Here is a 22,985-nt window from a genome sequence, read left to right on the forward strand (position 1 = left end):
TGTCTTGCTAGTTGTTTGGCATAGGGTGTCCAGCACTGTAGCTTGCTGGTTGTTGAGTGAAGCTGGGTTCTGGTGTTGAGATGGAGATCTCTGGGAGATTTTTGCCGTTTGATATTATGTGGAGCTGGAAGGTTTCTTGTGGACCGGTGTCCTGAAGTTGGCTCTCCCACCTCAGAGGCACACACTGACCCCTGGCTGCAGCAGCAAGAGCCTTTCATCCACACAGCTCAGAATAAAAGGGAGAAAAATTTGAAAGAAAGAAAGCAAAGAAAAGAAAAGAAAGAAAGAAAGAAAGAGGATAAAATAAAATAAAGTAAGATAAAATAACAAAGTTATTAAAATAAAAATTAAAAAAATTTTAAAAAGCAAACAAACATACAATAAACGGATGGATAGAACCCTAGGACAAATGATGAAAGCAAAGCTATACAGACAAAATCTCACACAGAAGCATACACATACACGCTCAGAAAAAGAGGAAAAGGGGAAAAAATCATAAATCTTGCTAGAGGGCGTCTGTTCTTCGTTCAGACAGGACGGGGTTAAAGGCGCAGCTGCTTAGGGGGCTCTGGCTCACTCAGTCCGGTGGGTAGGAGGGGTGCGGCTGCGGGGCAAGCCTGCGGCGGCCGAGGCCAGCGTGACGTTGCACCAGCCTGAGGCGCGCCGACGGACTCCCTCCCGACTAGCCGTGGTGCACTAACCCCCTGCAGGCTGTGTTCTCCCCGCCAACCCCAGTCCTCTCCCTGCGCTCCGACCGAAGCCTGAGCCTTAGCTCCCAGGCCCGCCTGCCCCGGCGGGGGAGCAGACAAGCCTCTCGGGCTGGTGAGTGCCGGTCTGCACCGATCCTCTGTGCGGGAATCTCTCCGCTCTGCACTCCGCACCCCTGTTGCTGCGCTCTCTTCCGCAGCTCCGAAGCTTCCTCCCTCTGCCACCCGCAGTCTCCGCCCGCGAAGGGGCTTCCTAGTGTGCGGAAACCTTTCCTCCTTCACAGCTCCCTCACACTGGTGCAGGTCCCGTCCCTATTTTTTCTCTGTTTATGCTTTTTTCTTTTGCCCTACCCAGGTACGTGGGGAGTTTCTTGCCTTTTGGGAGGTCTGAGGTCTTCTGCCAGCGTTCAGTAGGTGTTCTGTAGGAGTTGTTCCACGTGTAGATGTATTTCTGGTGTATCTCTGGGGAGGAAGGTGATCTCCGTGTCTTACTCTTCCGCCATCTTCCCCCTCCTCAAATTTTAAGATTTTTTGTTCTAGTTCTGTAAAAAATGCCATTGGTAATTTGATAGGGATGGCATTGAATCTGTAGATTGATTGCTTTCGGTAGTGTAGCCATTTTCACAATATTGAGTCTTCCAATCCAAGAACATGGTATGTCTCTCCATCTGTTTGTGTCACCTTTAATTTCTTTCATCAGTGTCTTATTGTTTTCTGAGTGCACGTCTTTTACCTCCTAAGGGAGGTTTATTCCTAGGTGTTTTATTCTTTTTGTTGCAGTGGTGAATGGGATTCTTTCCTTAATTTCTCTTTCTGATCTTTCGTTGTTAGTGTATAGGAATGCAAGAGATTTCGGTGGATTACTTTTACATCCTGCAACTTTACCAAATTCATTGATTAGCTCTAGTAGTTATCTGGTGGCATATTTAGGATTTTCTATGTATAGTATCATGTCATCTGCAAACAGTGACAGTTTTACTTCTTTTCCAATTTGGATTCTTTTCTTTCTTTTTCTTCTCTGATTGCCGTGGCTAGGACTTCCAAAACTATCGTGAATAATAGTGGTGAGAGTGGACATCCTTGTCTTGTCCCTGACCTTAGAGGGAATGCTTTCAGTTTTTCACCATTGAGAATGATGTTTGCTGTGGGTTTGTCATATATGGCCTTTATTATGTTGAGGTAGGTTCCGTCTGTGCCCATTTTCTGGAGAGTTTTTATCATAAATGGGTGTTCAGTTTTGTCAAAAGCTTTTTCTGCATCTATTGAGATGATCATATGGTTTTTATTCAATTTGTTAATATGGTGTATCACACTGATTGACTTGCATATACTGAAGACTCCTTGCATCCCTGAGAGAAATCCCACATGATTATGGTGTATGGTCCTTTTAATGTGTTGTTGGATTCTGTTTGTTAGTATTTTGTTGAGGACTTTTGCATCTATATTCGTCAGTGGTATTGGTCTGTAATTTTCTTTTTTGTAATATCTTTTGTCTGGTGTTGGTATCAGGATAATGGTGTCCTTGTAGAATGAGTTTGGGAATGTTCCTTCCTCGCCGTTTTTTGGAAGAGTTTGAGAAGGATGGGTGTTAGCTCTTCTCTAAATGTTTGATAGAATTCAGCTGTGAAGCCATCTGGTCCTGGGCTTTTGTTTGTTGGAAGATTTTAAATCACAGTTTCAATTTCATTACTTGTGATCGGTCTGTTCATATTTTCTGTTTCTTCTTGGTTCAGTCTTGGAAGGTAGTACCTTTCTAAGAAATTGTCCATTTCTTCTAGGTTGTCCATTTTTGGGGTATAGAGTTGCTTGTAGCAGTCTCTTGGGATGCTTTGTATTTCTGCGGTGCCTGTTTAACTTCTCCTTTTTCATTTCTAATTTTATTGATTTCAGTCCTCTCCCTCTTTTTCTTGTTAAGTCTGGCTAAATGTTTATCAATTTTGTTTATCTTCTCAAAGAACCAGCTTTTAGTATTATTGATCTTTGCTATTGTTTTCTTTGTTTCTATATCATTTATTTCTGCTCTGATCTTTATGATTTCTTTCCTTCTACTAACTTTGGGTTTTGTTTGTTCTTCTTTCTCTAGTTCCTTTAGATGTAAGGCTGGATTGTTTATTTGAGATTTTTCTTGTTTCTTGAGGTAGGATAGGTAGGATTTTATTGCTATAAGCTTCCCTCTTAGAACTGCTTTTGCTGCATCCCATAGTTTTTGGATCATTGTGTTTTCGCTGTCATTTGTCTCTAGGTATTTTTTGATTTCTTCTCTGATTCCTTTAGTGATCTCTTGGTTATTTAATAATGTATTGTTTACCTCCATATGTTTGTGTTTTTTACCTATTTTTCCCCTGTAATTTATTTCTAACCTCTTTTGTTCAGAAAAGATGCTTGATATGATTTCAATTTTCTTAAATTTACCAAGCCTTGATTTTTGACCCAAGATGTGATCTATCCAGGAGAATATTCCATGTGAACTTGAAATAAAGTGTAATCTGTTTTCGGATGTCCTGTATATATCAATTACATCTATCTGGTCTACTGTGTCATTTAAAGCTTGAGTTTCCTTATTAATTTTCTTGTGGATGATCTGTCCATTGGTGTAAGTGAGGTGTTAAAGTCCCCCACTATTATTGTGTTACTGTTGATTTCCTCTTTTATGGCTGTTAGCATTTGCCTTATGTATTGAGGTGCTCCTATGTTGGGTGCATATATATTTATAATTGTTATATTTTCTTCTTGGATTGATCCCTTGATCATTATGTAGTGTGCTTCCATGTTTCTTGTACCATTCTTTATTTTAATGTCTATTTGATATGAGTATTGCTACTTTCTTTTGATTTCCATTTGCATGGAATATCTTTTTTCCATCTCCTCAGTTTCAGTCTGTATGTGTTCGTAGGTCTGAAGTGGGTCTATTGTAGACAGCATATAAATGGGTCTTGTTTTTCTATCCATTCAGCAAGCCTGTGTCTTTTGGTTGGAGCACTTAATCCATTCACATTAAAGGTAATTATTGATATGTATGTTCCTGTTACCATTTTCTTAATTGTTTTGGGTTTGTTTTTGTAGGTCCTTTTCTTCTCTTGTGTTTCCCACTTAGTTAACTTCCTTTAGCATTTGTTGTAGAGCTGGTTTGGTGGTGCTGAATTCTCTTAGCTTTTGCTTGTCTGTAAAGCTTTTGATTTTTCCATCGAATCTGAATGAGATCCTTGCCAGGTAGAGTAATCTTGGTTTTAGGTTCTTCCCTTTCATCACTTTAAATATATTGTGCCACTTCCTTCTGGCTTGTACAGTTTCTGCTGAGAAATCAGCTGTTAACCTTATGGGAGTTCCCTTGTATGTTATCTGTCCTTTTTCCCTTGTTCCTTTTAATAATTTTTCCTTGTCTTTAATTTTTGTCAATTTGATTACTGTGTGTCTTGGCGTGTTTCTCCTTGGGTTTATCCTGCCTGGGACTTTCTGTGCTTCCTGCCCTTGGGTGGCTATTTCCTTTCCTATGTTAGGGAAGTTTTTGACTATAATCTCTTCAAATATTTTCTTGGGTCCTTTTTCTCTCTTTTTTTTTTTCTGGGACCCCTATAATGAGAATGTTGGTGCATTTGATTTTGTCCCAGAGGTCTCTTAGGCTGTCTTCATTTCCTTTCATTCTTTTTCTTTATTCTGTTCCACTGCAGTGAATTCCACGATTCTGTCTTCGAGGTCACTTATCTGTTCATCTGCCTCAGTTATTCTGCTGTTGATTCCTTCTAGTGTAGTTCTCATTTCAGTTATTGTATTGTTCATCTGTTTGTTCTTTAATCCTTCTAGGTGTTTGTTCTTTAATTCTTATAGGTGTGTGTTAAACACTTCTTGCATCTTCTCAATCTTTGCCTCCATTCTTTTTCTGAGGGCCTGGATCATCTTCACTATCATTATTCTGAATTCCTTTTCTGGAAGGTTGCCTATCTCCACTTCATTTAGTTGTTTTTCTGGGGTTTTATCTTGTTACTTCATCTGGTACATAGTCCTTTGCTTTTTCATTTTGTCTATCTTTTTGTGAATGTGGTTTTTGTTCCTCAGGCTGCAGGATTGTAGTTCTTCTTGCTTCTGCTGCCTACTCTGCAGTGGATGAGTCTATCTAAGAGTGTTGTGCAAGCTTCCTGATTGGAGGAACTGGTGGTGCGTAGAGCTGGGTGTTTCTCTGGCGGGCAGAGCTCAGTAAAACTTTAATCTGCTTGTCTGCTGATGGATGCTGATGAGTTCCCTCCCTGTGGGTTGTGTGGCCTCAGGGGACACAGCACTGGAGCTAGAGGCTCTTTGGTGGGGCTAATGGTGGACTCTGGGAGGGCTCACACCAAGGAGTACTTACCAGAACTTCTGCTACCAGTGCCCTTGTCCTCATAGTGAGCCATAGCTGCCCCCTGCCTCTGCAGGAGACCCTCCAACACTAGCAGGTAGGTCTGTTCATTCTCCTATGGGGTCACTGCCACTTCCCCCTGGGTCCTGATAAGCACACTACTTTGTGTGTGCCCTCCAAGAGTGGAGTCTCTGTTTCCCCCAGTCCTGTCAAACTCTTGCAGTCAAATCCTGCTAGCCTTCAAAGTGTGATTCTCTGGGAATTCCTCCTCCCATTGCTAGACCCCCAAATTGGGAAGCATGATGTGGGGTTCAGAACCTTCACTCCAGTGGGTGGACTCCTGTGGTATAATTGTTCTCCAGTTTGTGAGTCACCTACCCAGTGGTTATGGGATTTGATTTTATTGTGATTGCGACCCTCCTACCATCTCACTGGGGCTTCTTTGTCTTTGGATGTGGGGTACCTTTTTTGGTGAGTTACAGTGTCTTCCTGTTGATGATTATTCAGCAGTTAGTTGTGATTCTGGTGCTCTCGCAAGGGGGAGTGAGCGCACGTCCTTCTACTCCACCATCTTGAACCAAATTGCTGCAGCTTCTACATCAGCACTTGCATGTTATGGGTGCTGCTTCTTAAACCTCATGAACTAACCTCTGCTAGCTTCCAACTTTTCTGTAGCTTCCTTGCCTCTCTTGGCCCTCACAGAATTGAGAGAGTGAGGGTCTTGCTCTGGATTAAGCTTTGGCTTAAGGGAATGTTTTTGCTGGTTTGATCTTCTGTACAGACCACTAAAACTTTCTTCAGATCATCAGTAAGGCTGTTTCACTTTCTTATCATTTGGGTGTTCAACTGGAGTAGCACTTTAACTTTTCTTCAAGAACTTTTCCTTTGCATTCACAACTTGGCAAACTGTTTGGTGGAAGAGGCCTTCCTTTTGGCTTATCTCTGCTTTCAGCTTGCCTTCCTTACTAAGCTTAGTCATTTCTAGCTTTTGATTTAAAGTGAGAGATGTGTGGCTTTCCTTTCTCTTGAACACTTAGAGGCCACTGTAGGGTTATTAATTGAATTGGCCTAATTTCAATACTGTGTCTCAGAGAAGAGGGGAGCCCATGGAGAGGCAGAGATGGGGAAATAGAGCAGTCAGAACACATTAAGTTCACTGTCTTATATGTGCAGTGTTTGTAGCACCCCAAAACAATTACGATAATAACATCAAAGATCACTGATCGTAGATCACCATAACAAACATAATAATAATGAAAAAATCTGAAATATGGCTAGAATTACCAAAACGTGACACAGAGTCACAAAGTGAGCAAATGCTGTTAGAAAAGCAGCACTGACAGACTTTCTCGATGCAGGATTGCCACGAACCTTCAATTTTTAACAAATGCAGTATCTGCGAAGTGCACAAAAATGACATGTCTGTGTGTAACAAATTGTTTTACTCTTGCTGCTTCTAATATTCTCTCCTTGTCTTAACTTTTGATACTTTAATTATAATGTCTTAGTGGGGGTCTCTTTGGGTTCCTCTTACATGGGCTCCCTGGATCTGGAAGTCTGGGTTTCACCCCAGTGTGATTATGTTTTAATCTGTCTGGGTCACAGCCTCATAAAGAGATTTAAAAATTCTCCAGGGGATTGTAATGCATAATCAAGTTTGAGAACTGCAGCTGTAAATCCACTCAGTCAAAAAGGGCCACTGTCTGAGCAACACCTCCCCACGGCAGAGCCAGCCCAGCTGAGGCTAAGAGTGCCACACTTACCTACAGTACTTGAGAGGAGTCCCCGAGAACTCACTGCCATCAGACTCAGGCTCAGATCGGTTCTCAAAGTCAGAAATTCGGAATACAGACAAGCTGGCGTTCACATAGCCAACCATGCACCTACAAAAGAAAACAGATTCTCTAATTAGGACTCTGATCACCTCTGCATCCAATTCACCAAGGCTCTACTTCCTAGAAATCCCTGCAGTTATAGGTGCCTTACTTGGACCTGCCTTGTCACAGCTCTCAAGTTGGAATACACTGAAAAGCCCTGGGTATGTTGAATGAAGAACAAGTCATTCTTTTGTTATAGTCCTTTTTGTGCAGGATCATCATCTAGACCATCACTACCGCAATCAATGCTTCAGTGAAATGGGCAAAAGCGTTGCATGATCAGCATAAGTAAGTCACCACTTCTTTCATTGATGACACACACACACACATGCACACATAATCACATTCCTTCATTAATGATTATCTATAATTTCTCATAATGCCCTGAATATAACTAGTATGAATATAACCCCCCTCCCAACTCACATCCCATGCTACAGTCATGCTAGATTATGTTCCTTTCATGTATCATATACTTTCATGCCTCTGCTCATGTTGTCTTTTCTCTTGGGATTCCTTACTCATGGTTTACAAGTGGTAATAGTGTTCACCAACTGAGATGTCGCCTCTTTTGTGAAAATGTCCTAATCCCCCCAGTCAGAAGGCTCATTCCCTTCTCTCTGTGGTGCAGCTGTGTTTACTTCACAATGGGCATATAGCTTATACTAGAGTTGGTTGCATACATGTATGTCTTCTCCTTTGGACTATAGTGTGTTTTTTCTTTTTTGGATCAGAAGAGGTGTCATAGATATTTTGGTATCCTAGGACAGTCTTGTACAGTGTAGGAATCCAGTAAATATTGAATTCAATTTAAAGTACCAGAGATTCTATCAAGGTCTTGAAGATGGATCAGGAATAAAACTATTGCCTGGACCTCCCAGGGATTATAAGCTTCTTGAGGACATGGCTTTCATTCTGTGTTGGGGAATGGGGGTCAGTATATTACAATACAAAAAACTTGGGCTTTAGGGTCAAATTGTAGCTCTGCTGCTTTCTAGCCATGTGATCTTGGCAAATTATGCAATTCTTAAAGCAACAAAAGTGTCCACCTCATAGGGTCATTGTGGGAATGAAATGAAATGATATATGTAAAGCAAGTGATATAATGCTTAGCCTATAGCCAGATCTTAATAAATGTGAGTGGTATTTTATTTCATGCACCTAGCAGGAGGTCAATAAATATTTAATTATTAATTGAAAGAAGAAATCATGGTCTTCAGACTCTCTTCAATAACATGTCTGATGTGATTATCCAAAGTTGCTGAATACCAAACCCAAGTGATAACACAAACATAGTTCTGAGAGCACATGGGTTCTGTGCATGTGTTGTCTTGCTCAAGACAAGTCACTGGTTTCATCATGGCCTTAAAAGAAATGAACCAAGCAGAAGGACCCATTTGTCAACAGTCACTCATGGGTGAAACAAATGGTCAGTGCGTGTGTAACATGCCCTACTCCCACTGGCAGCAGGCCTCTCCCATCACTCCATAAAAAGGTAATTTGAAATGATTTCTCCCTCATCTATGAACTGCCTAGAACATGACATGAAAACAGAGTCTTGATGATGATTAGCTGTCACAGAGAGGGAGCCAGTTTTGTGAAATACAGAATAGAGCAGAGTCTTCTCAGGAGCTGAGCTGTGGGAAGGGAAAGGTGCTCTGGAAACTGGCAAAGGCAGGCCCAGCATTGAAATGGAATAATTACAACCCCTCCTACACTCTTCTCTCACACAGCAGCCCTGAGCTTTACTAAGATTAAAGCTGCTCATGGCTACTCTGTTAAAAAACTCAATAGAGAGCCTAAATTCAAATGAAATACCCATCTCACAGGCTGAATACCTTCAAAGTAAAAGATAAAAGGGAGACATAGTTGAACTCTTTATTAAGCATATTCATGTAATGTCAGTCATGAATCAAGTTGAAAATGTGCCTTTAGTGGGCATGTACTCCTTCTGGGTGCAAAGCATTACACATGGAACTAGTAAGTCTTCTTTCCATATAATTTCCATAATCAGGGAAGAAGAGGAACTGCTAACACTGAATTTTCTAGGCATTTATCTAATTATTTTCACTGTGGTAGAATCTTAGCTTGCCAACGTCAAACAGTTGAGACCATCACCAATTCAGGGAAATGAGGTTTCCCACACTTCATCGTATAGGGCTCAGCCAGTGGCATGCATGTGTCAACTCAGTGACCTATTGTTACAGCAGGAAGGTCACAGGCAGCAGATCCCATGTCTACTGTTTGCTGGCAGGAGGTCTATGTATCCTCACTGTGACACACCCCCAGCTCCAGGTGAGACAGAGGAAAGACAAGGCTACACTGATGATCAGGGAGAACTGAGAGGGAAGGAGAAAAAAGTATCAGACAAAGGAAGAGTTTCCTGAGAAGATAAAATAATGAAGTCAGTTTTCTTAAGGGGTTGGCAGATGGCCTGTAAAGGCATTTCCAAGAAAGAAGATTCAGAAAAATGTCTTATGCAAGGGCAGCATTGTTTGAATTAGAATGCATATGTTTTCCAAGTAACTTCTGAGAAGACATTTATTTAAATGTGAGAATTCTGGTTTTAAAACCATTCATGACTTATCGGTTTCCATCCTTTACTGTGGGGGAAAAGGATGAACTAGTGGTCATTCTCATCATTTTCAAGGGAGAGAACAGAATCAGAAGTTGACTTTTGAGTCTGTAGATTCCAGATCAAACTCACTGCAGAGTGTCTTTGAATTCTGCTACTAAATTTGCTTTTGAGGTTTTAGGCATTGTGACTCAAATAGCATGGGGATAGGGCTGAAAGGGCAAAAAAGCAAGGGGAAATAAGGTCAGGTTTGTGCATTTAAAGTCAGACATGCTTTGTAGAAAACAAATGACTAATTTATTTATAGGTTAATTTGTAGATAACTTTATAGGTAATAAATTAGGCTAATGAGATAAGCACAGAAGAAAGTAGACTTCTGACTTCTTGCATTGAAAACGTCAGACATTATGAAATAAGAAGAGTAGCCCTCTGTAACCATAAGCTTTATCTTCTGAAATACAACTTTGCAATTGGTTTTGATCTATTTAATTGATTTATAGCTTATATAAATTATTTATAGTTCATTAAGATATTTGTAGCTCATTCTGTGAAAATTCGAGCACTGTGTCCTTGATCAAATCTCTAACTCCTTATGGTATCACTATTTTTACAGGAAAATCAGCTTGATTTATACTACTAGATCAGGTATATACCTCACAGTAATTTTCTAAGGCCTGCATATATCCATAGAGAATGTTCCCAAACTCTAATCCATGTCTACCTGATAACAAAGTAATTAGTTTATTGCATTCATTGAGGGTGAGGGATCAAACTGGTTATTTGTGCTTTCTGGAAAAAAAATTTAGTTTGCTGATTGAAATTTTAACTCTGATTGACAGAACAATTTTATAATATACATCTTCAACTTTACTTCACAATTTCTGTCTCCTGATGTCTGCCCAGAGGTGATTTTAGTTCTCTAAGCTCTTTCTAAAGGGCCCTTGGGAAGATACCCTGAAAGACGAAGTGACTTCATTTTGTAGGCAATGAACGACACTCTGATCACCGGCAGCTGGAAAGACAGAATGTCTTAAGAGGGAAGATGAAAACATTTGAAAAACTCTTGTGTACCTGCTGTGTGGAGACCACTGCCTCAAACCACAGTATTCCTTTCACGTACAGATCTGGCTGAAAAATGAGAATGTCTTCCCCACTGTGCCGCTGAAGACTGGTCCGCTGAGCAGACGAGTGTTGAGACTGGGGGGAATGCGCAGCCAGGAATAACTGAAGCGCGCTGTCATAGGGAAAAGGGGCCTGTGAACTGAATGACCCTGGACACAGGAGTGAAATTCTCATCCGTGGAGGAGCCAGGGAAGCGTGTAAGGTGAGGGAAGCCTGGAGTTTTGGAGAAAGGTGATTGGTTTGGTTGGAATACTGTTGATTTAGGGTCAATTTAAATTGAAATATGGCGTTTCCACAGCCGGATTTAATCTAAGTGGGATCTCACTCTGACTGCACATGCTACCTTAAAAGCCTATGACGTCTAAAATTTGACAATGCTGCTCCTCTATGAGTTCAGTCACCTCTGAAGCATTTTTAAACTGGACAAAGAAAAAAACCTAAAAAGGATAATAGAGTAGCTGGTGGGGCAGAAAATAAGATTCATGAAGAAACATACACAAATGTAACTATTTGAAAATAAGAAAAATGACTAATGGATTAGCAGATAAAAAGTAGATCTACAAAGATTGAAGGTAGCAACAGGCTCTTAAGAGAAACATTGTTTTTTTAAAAAAAAAGGCCCAAAGAGCTCAGTAAAACTGAATTAAGGAGGCTATTTAGAGAAATTCTCATCACCATGAACATTGTCTTAAATCTAATAGGCTGTCAAAATTCTAAAGCTTTGATTCATTATCAACTGCACATAAATGTTCCCACTTTATTTTTTGGTTTCCTCCAGAACAAGGTATTACCATATTTGAAGTAGCGGAAGAATGGAAATAACCATTAAGATTTAAACCCCAGGGAGTTGACTGTTAGATGAGTTGGATAAGCACTTATTGGCAAGGGCCCCGAGGGCTGTGAGGTTCAGGATGAAGGGCACTGTCTGAGTCTAGGCTTTACCTTCGTGTGGGCTCCATCAGTTACTCTGCCTTGTGATTACGGATTTAACCTCTCTCAATCTCTTTCTGCTCTTCAAAGCGAGGCTAATAATGCATATCCCGCTACCCGCGTTGTTTTGAGAATCAAATGCAAAACATACATGCAAGTGGTTTGAACAAAGGTAAGCTTTTCTAGGCTGAGTCAAGCAGAGAATGTTCACAGCAGTTACCGGTAGAAAGAAATGCGTGCATAGTACAATGTAAGTCTTTAAATCTCTCTTGAAATGGGATGGTATGCTCACTTACAGTGGCTAGATAATTCACATTTAATGGCCACGTGGTTAGTGAAGAACTTTATAGAAGCTTCCTCAAATAGCTGGATTGTGAGCTTTATCTCATTCAGCTATCTATGCCTTAGAGCATTTATGTAGGATGAATAATGAAATTGGACCTAGGTCAGGTGTGTATAAAGTTAGCTGACTTGATTTGGTGGTACTGTACTCCTTGGGGGCTGATGGAACTACCCTGGCTATAGAGGATGAATTAGTTTGGCTCAGACTAGTAAACTACGAGGCAGGGCTGCTTGTAGGAATATGCAGGAGCCTAAGTGAGATGACTTCTGGGGAACCAAAAGGACCCTATGATCCCAGCACACATTCCACTCTAACCTACAGACATTTAAATCCCACAATTAATTATATTATTTTGACATTAGCCAAACAGGGTTGTTTTATTTTTTCCCATTAAAGTATGTTGGGACTTTTAATCTTTTTTTCCAAGGGTGTAGAAATGAAAGCTAGGGGACATGTTATAATTTTGCCAAGACTTTAGCTGACCAGAAATACAGAGCCCTGGCTTTGGGAACCATTGAGGTGATGCCATAGTATTGATCTCTCAGCGAGTTAAGTTCACCCAATTTGCCTGTGGTAATATAGACACTGGTCAAGTCCATAGCCAGGAAAGAATCATTCAGTTACTTATTCCACAAATATTTATGGAATACCTCGTGAGTACCTGGCACACGATTGCACATTTCCCATGTAAAATTTTCAGAGTCTTCACATGACACAAGAGGAATCAAATTATAACTATACTTTTATAAACTCATAAAAATGGCATAACTATACATCATGGAACACTTTTTTTGCTACACACATTAGCAGACCACACACTTCTGAATTCATGGTGGGCAGGAGGGGGGGAAAAATGATTATTTGCTTTTCTCACATTGGATTCCACCTAAAACTTGTATGACTTGTATGACTTCCAACCCTTCAATAGATCAGAATGTGTTTTCTTTGGCCAAAAGTGTTATTGTATCATATTTCCACCTCCCCACTATAGGCCTTCTGTCCTGGGCTTGTGTCCCATGTGCTCCAATGCAGAGGCTTCTGTCTTAGTGTCCAACAGCACACGATGGCTAGGAAACGGGGATTTCATGATGGCTTTATGGCGCACTTACTTTTGCCCAGCTTCCCCTTGGCCTGCACAAGGTCCATACTTATAAGCGTACACCAAGCGAGGGATAAAGTCAGATGTGATCGCTATGACAAATGCGTTTGTAATAACAGAGAGAATTCCAATGCCTTCAAGAATTCCATACCAAATTCCTATTCAAAGAGAAGTGTTGAATTAATTCCAGACACAACAGCAGAGGTGATAACTATAAAAACAACTGGGGTAATTCATTTTCAGTAGTCCTTTGCACAGGTCCTTCCACCATCCCAAATACTGATTCTTGCAACCAGGAGGAAGAATTTGTACCTTCAAAAACCTTGGCATTGAAGGAGTTTGCATGGAAGTGCCCATGCTCATGACTTAAAAATCAATCGGGTTCAGATATAAGTAGAGAATTCTGGTCAATGATAAGGCACCAAACACTATCTGATAAGATTGGCACATGCAATGTCAAGATGCCACCAGACTGGGAGCTCCTTGTGGGTACCTATAGGGTCTCTCCAGTTCATCTTTATGGACCAAGTTCCTGATGCACTGACCCAGAGTAGGTGCTCATTGAGTGTGTTTGTTTCATTGGGACGTTCAAAAACCACTGAGTTAAGCATATGCACACCGAATTCTCTTCTACACACACTGGCTGAGCACCTGCCTGCTCTATTCTGGATGCAGAATGCACTGGATGCAGAAATGAATAAAAGACAGTCTCTGATCTCTGCCAGCTTTTGAGAGGCTGCCCCTGAGTCAACTCAGCATCTCTAGTCAAAAACCAAAGGCCATCTCTGCCTATAGAAAAACTGGATCATACTTCCTATGACTCAGGCAAACATTTAGGAAAGAGCAAAACAAAGTTAAGCAAATGGGAGATCTACTTTAAAAAGGAAAAAGGTGGTAATAAATCAAACTTTTAGATTCCAAAGTCTTAGGATAGAAACAACCAAATTGAGAATCTATTTAAGCACAAATTCTCTAGCACTGGAAATTATAAATTTCCAAATAGGTAGCTGTACTTGTTATCTAATATTATTTAAAGCTAACAATTATTCTTTTGTAAGAGTTAGTTGAGTCATCTTACATGGAAACCATATGTAAAAATCTGAAGCTGGTAGCTGTTTTATCTTATCTACCAGGTGGTTAATTTCTTTTAAAAACACTCCAAATCCAACTTACCTATGTCTTTGGCCCTTGAAGCTAAAGGTCGCCTCCACTGTGTGACAAATTTATAAGCGTCAAGTCGAATTTCAATTATATTATTCAGTAAGGCCAGAAGTGGTGCTAGGGGAAAAGCTGCCACAAAGATAGTTGTAAATCCAAACTGGAGAACTAGGGAAGGAAAAAGGAAAAAGAACAAAGAGTATTGGTTTTCCAGTACTATTTTCAAAAGGATAATAATCTGAATGTGTCATTGTTTTAACCCATATTTTTCCCCGAAGCACAGGGAACATCTCTTCTAGAAAGATGGCCAGGACACTTGAAAAAGAGGTACTCCCTGAGCCTGGAAGCAGTGGCATCCTAGGAGCAATGATCATACCTAGAGTCCAGAGCTTGTTTTCTAAATACCATTCTCTAATAAAAGGAACCAGGGCTCCTTAGAGAAATGTTTGATTCCAGAGCTATGGCAGGGAAAAGACAAGATTAGTCTGAAATATCTTGTGATGTCAGAAAGTTAGGAAGTGCTTGAGAAATGATGGGGACACATCAATAGGACACAGGACAAACTTGAAGGAGGTCCCAATGGCCAAAGCTGGAAAAATCTCTACAACAAAATAAATAAGGATAGTATTGGATTACAACCCAAAGACTAAGTATCCAAGTCCATAATGGAATAAATACAAGTATAAATATATACTGAAATAAATAAATGGGGGGAAAGGGACAGCTCTTTCTTATGACAGAATTCTAATTAATAAATGTAGAAGGAATGACTAAAAATAGAAAATCACCAGTAGTCAGACACCACAGTAGTAATTGTTGCAGGCAAGAGCCATCAAAGAATGCTAAAATTAGTAGGGGAAATTATATTGAGAAAAATGATTTTTATATTCTCAAAGTATCTCCCTACACGTTAGTAATTACAAAGGAAAAATTATCTTTACTATGGAGAAACCTGATAGACATCACCTTGACTGAGTGATCCAAGTTAATATCACCAGTAATAAGACATATCGACATCATACCCCCAAGATGGTGTACCGAGGAGGCTACAATATCCTTTCTGTGGAATTTTTGCCAAAAATGCATAACCTCAACCTAATCATAAGAAACCATTAGGTAAACCCAAATGGACCTTCTACAAAACTAGTAGTCTTAAAATATGTTAAGTTCGTGAAAAAGAACTGTCATAGAATGGAGGGAACAAGGAGATGCAACTAAATGCAATGTTGGATGCTGGAATGGGTCATGGACAAGAAAAACAGACAGTGGAAAACAGGCAATATTCAAATAAGGTAATTAGTTAACAGTACTGTATTAATGTTAATTTTCTGGCTTCAATATATATGTAAGATGTTAACCTTATGAGAAACAAGGTGAAGAGTACTTGGGAACTCTGTACGATGTTTGCAACTTTGCAAATTAAAAAGTTTTATAAAAGGCAGTGCCTGACGCAAAACAACCAGATGGCGTAATTGAAAAAAATTTTAAAAGCACTTGACTGAATGAATGACTGCATATTTTCTACTGTTTTTACTTTTAAAACCTTATTTTAGAAAGTAACAACAAAACAATGACTAACACATACACCATTTTCTATGTAACAGGCACTGTTCTAATTACTTCACCTATTTTAACTCAATTTTCACAACCACTCTATTATGTGGATACTATTATTATGCTTATTTTACAGCTGAGGAAACTGAGGCACAAAGAAGTCAAGTAATTTGCCCAAGACACATCACTAAGAAGCAATTCTAACATGGGTGATATGGTCCCAGAGTCCTGAAGAGTCCATTTACCTCATCTTTGTGATACTGCCACCTCCAGGGTATCCCCCATCTTTGGTTACATTCATACTCAGTGACTATGCTGGTTGGCACTTCACCCACCAATAGACACAGGCATTCCCTTCAGTTTTTCCCTTGGTTCCACTTTTCTCCTGACTTCCCTCTTTCCTTGGGTGAGTCCATCCGCTCTCATGACTTTATTATCTGTCTGATGAGGTATCCCAATTCTCTCTCTCTCTAACCCTGACCTGTTGTCTGCTGCTGTGCTACAGAAGCAGTACTTTCCAAACCAATCTCTCAATCTCATCCTTAAACCTGCTCCGCCGTTCATGTCCCTCTTCCCCACCTCCCCTCGGAGCTGTCTTACATAAAACCAGCTTTTAGGTAGCTCAGCCTTGAGAACTAAACGCCTCCAAGTCCCAAAATTAATTACCCTTCAAAAATGTCTCTCATCTGTCCCTCCTCTCCACTGTCCCCAGATCAGACTCTGATTTTCTAACTGGCTTCTCTGCCTCAGGCGTTCTCCTCCTTCCCCCATTGCCCTACTATTAATGTTGGTTAAAGCCCATCAGTCATCACCTTCCTACTCAAAATGTTTCAGTAGGTTCTTGTTGCCTGTAGACTAAATCCCAAACTTTTTCCGTGCCATTCAAGGGTCTTCCAAATCTCATGTCCAAACATGCCCCATGACCCAGACAGGTGTCCCAATCAGTCCTCTACCCATCCACACTACACTTCTATTTTTATGGGGTCATGTCATGTACTTAGTGTTTCTGTTCATACTCTGGTGAAATTCTATTCTTTCTCCAAGTGTGAGCTCAAATGTGCCCTCCTCTGGGCACACTTAATTAACTACTGCTTCCTCTGTAGCTCCCACAACTCTGCTTATCATCATAGAGCTTAGTTTCTCTTAATTTTATGGCTCTTTACCTGTATAGTATCAGGTCTTATGTTTAAGTCTTTGATCCACTTAAGAGTTCTTTTTGTGAATGGTGTAAGATAGGGGTTCAATTTCATTGCTCTGCATGTGTTTATCAAGTTTTTTCAACACTATTTGTTGAAGAGACTATCCTTTCCTCATTGGGTATTCTTGGCTCTCTTGTCAACAAGTAGTTGACCACATATGTGGAGGGTTTAATTCTGGGCTTTGTATTCTGTTCTGATGGTCTATATGTCTAATTTTATGCCAGTACTGTACTGTTTTTATTATTACTCTAGCTTTGTAGTATAGTTTGAAGTCAGTAAGTGTGATACTTTTGGATTTGTTTTTTCTTCTTAGGATTTCCATGGATTTAGAGTCTTTTGTGGTTCCATACAAATTTTAGGGTTGTTTCTTCTATTTCTATGGTGAATGCCCTTGATATTTTGATAGAGATTGTGTTGAATCTATAGATCAGTTTGGGTAATATGGACATTTTACAATATTCTTCCAATCCATGAATATGAGATGTTTTTCCATTTGTTTGTGTCTTCTTCAGTTTCTTTCAGCAAAGTCTCGTAGTTTTTGTTGTACAGATCTTTCACTTCCTTGGTTAAATTTATTCCTAGGTATTTTATTGTTTTTGATGCTATTGTTTATGGGGTAATTTCTTTGTCAGATACTTCATTGTTGGTATACAGAAATGCAGCTGATTTCTGTATGTTGATTTTATATCCTGCAATTTTATGAAATTTGTTGATTACTTCCAACAGTTCTTTGAGTCTTTGGGATTTTTGTATGTAAAATCATATCATCTGCAAATAGTGATAATTTTACTTCTTCCTTTCTGATCTGGATGACTTTTATTTCTTTGTCTTACTTAATTACTCTGGCTAGGACTTCCAGTATTATATTGAATAAGAGTGGTGGGAGTGGGCATTCTTGTCTTCTTCCTGATGTTAGAGGAAATTTTTTCAATTTTCTCCATTGAGTATAATGTTAACTGTGAGTTTGTTGTGCGTGGCCTTTACTATGTTAAAGTATGCTTTTTCTATGCCCAACCTGTCAAGGTTTTTTATCGTGAAATGATGTTGAATTTTGCAAATGCTTTTCCTGCATTTATTGAGATAATCATGATTTTTATATTCTATTTTTTTTTTTTTGGTAGTACAAGTTCTTTTAATAATTAGAATCAAAGCCTGTTCTGGAACTCAAGTCCACTTAATTCCAAAACCACTTAAAATTTTAATGGGGGGAGGGACAAGATGTCCCCAAGCAAGAATAAGATGGTGTTTATCAAAACAGCTTTGGACCTACTCAGGGCTTCAACTCCAAACCACAGTTTTGGGGAAAAAAAAAAATAAGACAAAATGTGTCATTTCCTAGAAGAGTCTGAAGTGGAGTTGTCAGTTATCTTCTTTTAGCATTAGAGGATTTTTTTTTCCTGGTATATATTCTTTTAGTGTATTTAATATTCTACATGCACACATACACAGATATCATTATTGCAAAAACAGGAAAATCTATTTTATAGTCTTCATCAAATGATCACATTATTGTGATTGCTTATTTAGTTGTCTCTCCTGCCAGGAAGGCAGGAATAATATCTCGCTTACCATCCATCACTCTCCTACTACCTAGCATAATACCTAGCACAGGAAGACAGATATATGATAATGCATACATCTAGGATTTTTTATAAATATGCCAAATTGCCCTTGTGGCAGCTGTACCAATTTTAAAACCCAAAAGCAATTACGAGAAGTTCATTTCCCTTCATTCTTCACAAAACTTCATCTTATGACTTTTTAAGAATCTTTGCCATTTTGATGGGATTAATTTGTCTCTCATTTTTCTTTCTTTTTTTTCACACACACACACATGGTATTTTATTTTACAAGAGATAAATCAACCGACACCAAGCATTGTAAATGGATAACCACAACAAAAGCAACAGTGATTGCAATTACCAAACACGAAACACACTCATACTATATCATAATATTGATATTCAGTCCAGTAATCGTCCACTGTAACAGCTCCTTTACTTTGCAGTGAAAATTGATTTGTATATTTTTTGCCTCTGAGTCCTTGTGGGATTTGTTTTTATTCAAACAGAAAGTCACAAAAATTATAATCATCCTCATCAGTTCACTCAGTCCCATGTAATTAATTTTTTTTCATCTTAAACTTTTGTTAGCACTTTTATGAATTCATCAGTTTTCCATTAGAGTTCTGAAAATGCTTATTCATTCAGTTCAGCAGTATAGTCAGCTACCAGAAACCTGTACTTGTCAGAGTCTTTTCCATGAATTCCTTGAAGATGAAACCCTTTTACAGGAACATTTTTGTGAAAGCATCAGAGTATACCCAGAACTGTCTGTAAATGACAAAAGACTTAAAAATGACCACGGTTAAAGATTTGATGAAAGTTCATAATAATGCAATTGACAAGGAAGTTTTAGTTATTTCTGAGGTATACATTTTAAAGTAATAACTAGACTTATGACTTATAACATTATACCAGAACATATAAGATTTTTAGAAATTTCATGTAATGTCTGAAACATTTATATTAATATATTTCCATACAAATAACCCAAAGAAAGTTTAATATTAGTTGTTCTTTTTTGTTTGTTCATTTGTTTTTTAATACTGCAGGTTCTTATTAGTCATCAGTTTTATACACATCAGTGTATACATGTCAGTCCCAATCGCCCAATTCAGCACATCACCATCCCCACCCCACTGTGTTTTTCCTCCCTTGGTGTCCATACGTTTGTTCTCTACTCCTGTGTCTCAACTTCTGCCTTGCAAACTGGTTCATCTGTACCATTTTTCTAGGTTCCACATACATGTGTTAATATATGATATTTGTTTTTCTCTTTCTGACTTACTTCACTCTGTATGACAGTCTCTAGATACATACATGTCTCAACAAATGACTCAGTTTCATTCCTTTTTATGGCTGAGTAATATTCCATTGCATATATGTACCACATCACCTTTATCCATTCATCTGTTAATGGGCATTTAGGTTGCTTCCATGACCTGGCTATTGTAAATGGTGCTGCAATGAACATTGGGGTGCATGTGTCTTTTTTTTTTTTTTTTTTTTTTGCATGTGTCTTTTTGAATTATGGTTTTCTCTGGGTATATGTCCAGCAGTGGGATTGCCAGGTCATATGGTAATTCTATTTTTAGTTTTTTAAGGAACCTCCATACTGTTCTCCATAGTGGCTGTATCAATTTACATTCCCACCAACAGTGCAAGAGGGTTCCCTTTACTCCACACCCTCTCCAGCATTTGTTGTTTGTAGATTTTCTGATGATGCCCATTCTAACTGGTGTGAGGTGATATCTCATTGTAGTTTTGATTTGCATTTCTCTAATAATTAGTGATGTTGAGCAGCTTTTCATGTGCTTCTTGGCCATTTGTATGTCTTCTCTGGAGAAATATCTATATAGGTTTTCTGCCCATTTTTGGATTGGGTTGTTTGTTTCTTTAATATTGAGCTGAATGATCTGTTTACATATTTTGGAGATTAATCCTTTGTTGATTCATTTGCAAATATTTTCTCCCATTCTGAGGGTTTTCTTTTCGTCTTGTTTATGGTTTCCCTTGCTGTGCAAAAGCTTTGAAGTTTCATTAGGTCCCATTTGTTTATTTTTGTTTTTATTTCCATTACTGTAGGAGGTGGATCAAAAAAGATCTTGCTGTGATTTATGTCAAAGAGTGTTTTTCCTATATTTTCCTCTAACAGTTTTATAGTGTCCGGTCTTACATTTAGTTCTCAAATCCATTTTGAGGTTTTTTTTGTGTATGGTGTTAGGGAGTGTTCTAATTTCATTCTTTTATATGTAGCTGTCCAGTTTTCCCAGCACCACTTATTGAAGAGACTGTCTTTTCTCCATTATATATCTTTGCTTCCTTTGTCATAGATTAGTTGACCATAGGTGCGTGGGTTTATCTCTGGGCTTTCTAACTTGTTCCATTGATCTATGTTTCTGTTTTTGTGCCAGTACCACATTGTTTTGATTACTGTAGCTTTGTAGTATAGTCTGAAGTCTGGGAGCCTGATTCCTCCAGCTCCGTTTTTTTCCCTCAAGGCTGCTTTGGCTATTCGGGGTCTTTTTTGTCTCCATACAAATTTTAAGATGATTGGTTCTAGTTCCGTAAAAAATGCCATTGGTAATTTGACAGTGATTACATTGAATCTGTAGGTGGCTTTGGGTAGTATAGTCATTTTCACAATATTGATTCTTCCAATTCAACAACATGGTATATCTCTCCATCTGTTTGTATCATCTTTAATTTCTTTCATCAGTGTCTTATAGTTTTCTGCATACAGGTCTTTTGTCTCCCTCGGTAGGTTTATTCCAAGGTATTTTATTCTTTTTGTTGCAGTGGTAAATGGGAGTATTTCTATAATTTCTCTTTCAGATTTTTCATCATTAGTGTATAGGAATGCAAGAGATTTCTGTGCATTAATTTTCTATCCTATAATTTTGCCAAATTCATTGATTAGTCCAGTAGTTTTCTGGTGGCATTTTTAGGATTCTCTATGTATAGTATTTTATTCTTTTTGTTGCAGTGGTAAATGGGAGTATTTCTATAATTTCTCTTTCAGATTTTTCATCATTAGTGTATAGGAATGCAAGAGATTTCTGTGCATTAATTTTCTATCCTATAATTTTGCCAAATTCATTGATTAGTCCAGTAGTTTTCTGGTGGCATTTTTAGGATTCTCTATGTATACTATCATGTCATCTGCTCCTCTCTGATTTCCATGGCTAGGACTTCCAAAACTATGTTGAAGAATAGTGGTGAGAGTGGACATCCTTGTCTCGTTCCTGACCTTAGAGTAAATGCTTTCAGTTTTTCACCATTAAGAATGATGTTTCCCGTGGGTTTGTTGTATATGGCCTTTATTATGTTGAGGTAGGTTCCCTCTGTGCCTACTTTCTGGAGAGTTTTTATCATAAATGGGTGTTGAATTTTGTCAAAAGCTTTTTCTGCATCTATTGAGATGATCATATGGTTTTTATTCTTCAATTTGTTAATATGGTATATCCCATTGATTGATTTGTGTATATTGAAGAATCCTTGCATCCCTGGGATAAATCCCACTTGATCATGGTGTATGATCCTTTTAATGTGTTGTTGGATTCTGTTTGCCAGTATTTTGTTGAGGATTTTTGCATCTATATTCATCAGTGATATTGGTCTGTAATTTTCTTCTTTTTGTAGTACTTTTGTCTGGTTTTGGTATCAGGGTGACGGTGGCCTCAGAATAAGTTGGGGAGTGTTCCTTCCTCTGCAATGTTTTGGAAGAGTTTGAGAAGAATTTGTGTTAGCTCTTCTCTAAATGTTTGATAGAATTCAGCTGTGAAGCCATCTGGTCCTGGACTTTCGTTTGTTGGAAGATTTTTAATCAGTTTCAATTTCTACTTGTGGGCTTCCCTGGTGGCGCAGTGGTTGAGAGTCCGCCTGCCGATGCAGGGAACACGGGTTCATGCCCTGGTCCGGGAAGATCCCACATGCCGCGGAGCGGCTGGGCCCATGAGCCATGGCCGCTGAGCCTGCGCGTCTGGAGCCTGTGCTCCGCAATGGGAGAGGCCAGAACAGTGAGAGGCCCATGTACTAAAAAAAAAAAAAAAAATTTCTACTTGTGATGGGTCTGTTCATATTTTCTATTTCTTCCTGGTTCAGTCTTGGAAGGTTATACCTTTCTAAGAATTTGTCCATTTCTTCCAGGTTGTCCATTTTATTGGCATAGAGTTGCTTGTAGTAGTCTCTTAGGATGCTTTGTATTTCTTTGGTGTCTGTTGTTCTCCTTTTTCATTTCTAATTTTATTGATCTGAGTCCTCTTCTTATTTTTCTTGATGAGTCTGGCTAATGGTTTATCAATTTTGTTTATCTTCTCAAAGAACCAGCTTGTAGTTTTATTGATCTTTGCTATTGTTTTCTTTGTTTCTATTTCATTTATTTCTGCTCTGATCCTTATGATTTCTTTCCTTCTGGTAACTTTGGGTTTTGTTTGTTCTTCTTTCTCTAGTTCCTTTAGGTGTAAGGTTAGATTGTTTACTTGAGATTTTTCTTGTTTCTTGAGCTAGGCTTGTATAGCTATAAACTT

At 38.9% G+C, this 22,985-nt stretch overlaps 1 protein-coding gene across 1 annotated transcript in view; it reads right to left on the reverse strand.

The window, feature by feature from the left end:
- Positions 1-22,985, reverse strand: part of ANO4 (anoctamin 4) — a gene marked incomplete at its 5' end in the record, with an annotated part of 223,755 nt that overhangs the window by 9,351 nt on the left and 191,419 nt on the right. The window contains 3 exons of the mRNA XM_024732131.1: positions 6,801-6,920; positions 12,994-13,141; positions 14,157-14,309. Of these exons, the coding sequence (XP_024587899.1) occupies positions 6,801-6,920; positions 12,994-13,141; positions 14,157-14,309 (421 nt within the window). The remainder of the gene's footprint in view (positions 1-6,800; positions 6,921-12,993; positions 13,142-14,156; positions 14,310-22,985) is intronic.

The sequence above is a fragment of the Neophocaena asiaeorientalis genome, unplaced genomic scaffold (assembly GCF_003031525.2).
Source record: "Neophocaena asiaeorientalis asiaeorientalis breed wild unplaced genomic scaffold, Neophocaena_asiaeorientalis_V1.1 scaffold418, whole genome shotgun sequence".
NCBI lineage: Eukaryota > Metazoa > Chordata > Mammalia > Artiodactyla > Phocoenidae > Neophocaena > Neophocaena asiaeorientalis.